Source organism: Rhagoletis zephyria, unplaced genomic scaffold (genome assembly GCF_001687245.7).
Source record: "Rhagoletis zephyria isolate East Lansing unplaced genomic scaffold, Rhagoletis_zephyria_1.1 Rzeph_scaffold_63851, whole genome shotgun sequence".
NCBI classification, from domain to species: domain Eukaryota; kingdom Metazoa; phylum Arthropoda; class Insecta; order Diptera; family Tephritidae; genus Rhagoletis; species Rhagoletis zephyria.
In genome coordinates, this window is record NW_016220902.1 from 1 (window position 1) to 1,306 (window position 1,306).

The 1,306-nt window shown below is 41.3% G+C and overlaps 1 protein-coding gene across 1 annotated transcript; it reads left to right on the top strand.

Moving 5' to 3' along the window:
• Positions 1-3: 3 nt before the first annotated feature.
• Positions 4-866, top strand: LOC108356714 (cytochrome P450 6a9-like; the record flags this gene model as incomplete). Its single annotated transcript, XM_017607813.1, has 2 exons — positions 4-201; positions 277-866. Coding segments are annotated over 2 exons (617 nt in total), but the record flags the coding sequence as incomplete, so codon positions are not given.
• Positions 867-1,306: the final 440 nt, after the last annotated feature.

Here is a 1,306-nt window from a genome sequence, read left to right on the forward strand (position 1 = left end):
CGGCGCAGGCGTATTTGTTCTTGATAGCCGGTTTTGAGACGTCGTCGACCACACTGAGCTTCGCACTGTACGAGCTGGCACAGCACGAAGACGTACAACAGAGGGCGCGGGACGAAATTTTGGAGGTGATGGCGCGTCACGGCGACAAACTGACCTACGAGTGTATGAGCGAAATGATATATTTGAACCAGATAATATCAGGTAGGTTTTAGATTTTATTCTGTTATAACTGTATGCCATTATTTTTTTTACTTTTATTTGTATTATAAATTGTAGAGACTTTACGTTTATACACTGTGCTGCCAATATTGAATCGCCAATGCCTGGAAGACTATCCTGTGCCTGGCTTTCCGAAGTATGTCATTAAGCGGAATATGCGCGTGTTGATACCCGCTGGCGCTATGCATCGCGATCCCGATCTATATACCAACCCGGATAAATTCGATCCCGAACATTTTTCGCCGGAAGAGGTAGCGCAACGTGATGTCATAGAGTTTTTACCCTTCGGTGAAGGGCCACGCAATTGCATTGGGATGCGGTTTGGCCAGATGCAGGCGCGTGTCGGTTTAGCATGTCTGCTGAGCAGTTTCAAGTTTAGTGTGTGTGACAAGACGCCAATACCGATGGTGCTCAATAAGAGCAGCTTCTTAGTGAGCTCTCAAGATGGCATTTACCTGCAAGTGGATAAGTTGTGATATGGCTAGGCGAGTTCGTTATATTTTTTGCTGAAATTGCTATTAATGTGTATTGCAAAACACACATACGTTGTGGCATAAAACAGTTATTGAAAACTTATTTAGGATAAAAGTGTATATTTACACAAATTTAAACACTTAAATAAAGGCAGACTAAGTTTGGTTTATTAATTACGGGACTTTTTACTTTCACAAATATAGTTTTTATGATAGAAGAAATGGTATTTGAATATGTACGTTCTTAAAAAATTATTTTTCTAGGGTCGAAAAGTATGCTGTGCGGCGTGTTATTTGTTCGTAGGTCTTACCGACGACCTTCACGATGTCTACCCATATTTTGGGCGTTGTCTTTAACTTTATATTTACTGCTTAGCTGGGAGGAATCTCAGTTTGGTACACACTGTCGAAATTCAAAGGGTGTGAGACAATGAAAGAAATTCATGAGGCCTTCCAGGAGGAACTCCAAAAGACTCTTAATTTTTTAAGTAGCCTAAGGTTAGAGGGATTCTACATAGAGCGTAACACAATAGATCTTTTTGGGGTGCAGCATGAGTTACGAAATACTTAGCGAATACTTAGGCAGCAGTCAACAGGATTCCAAGAACGGGGCT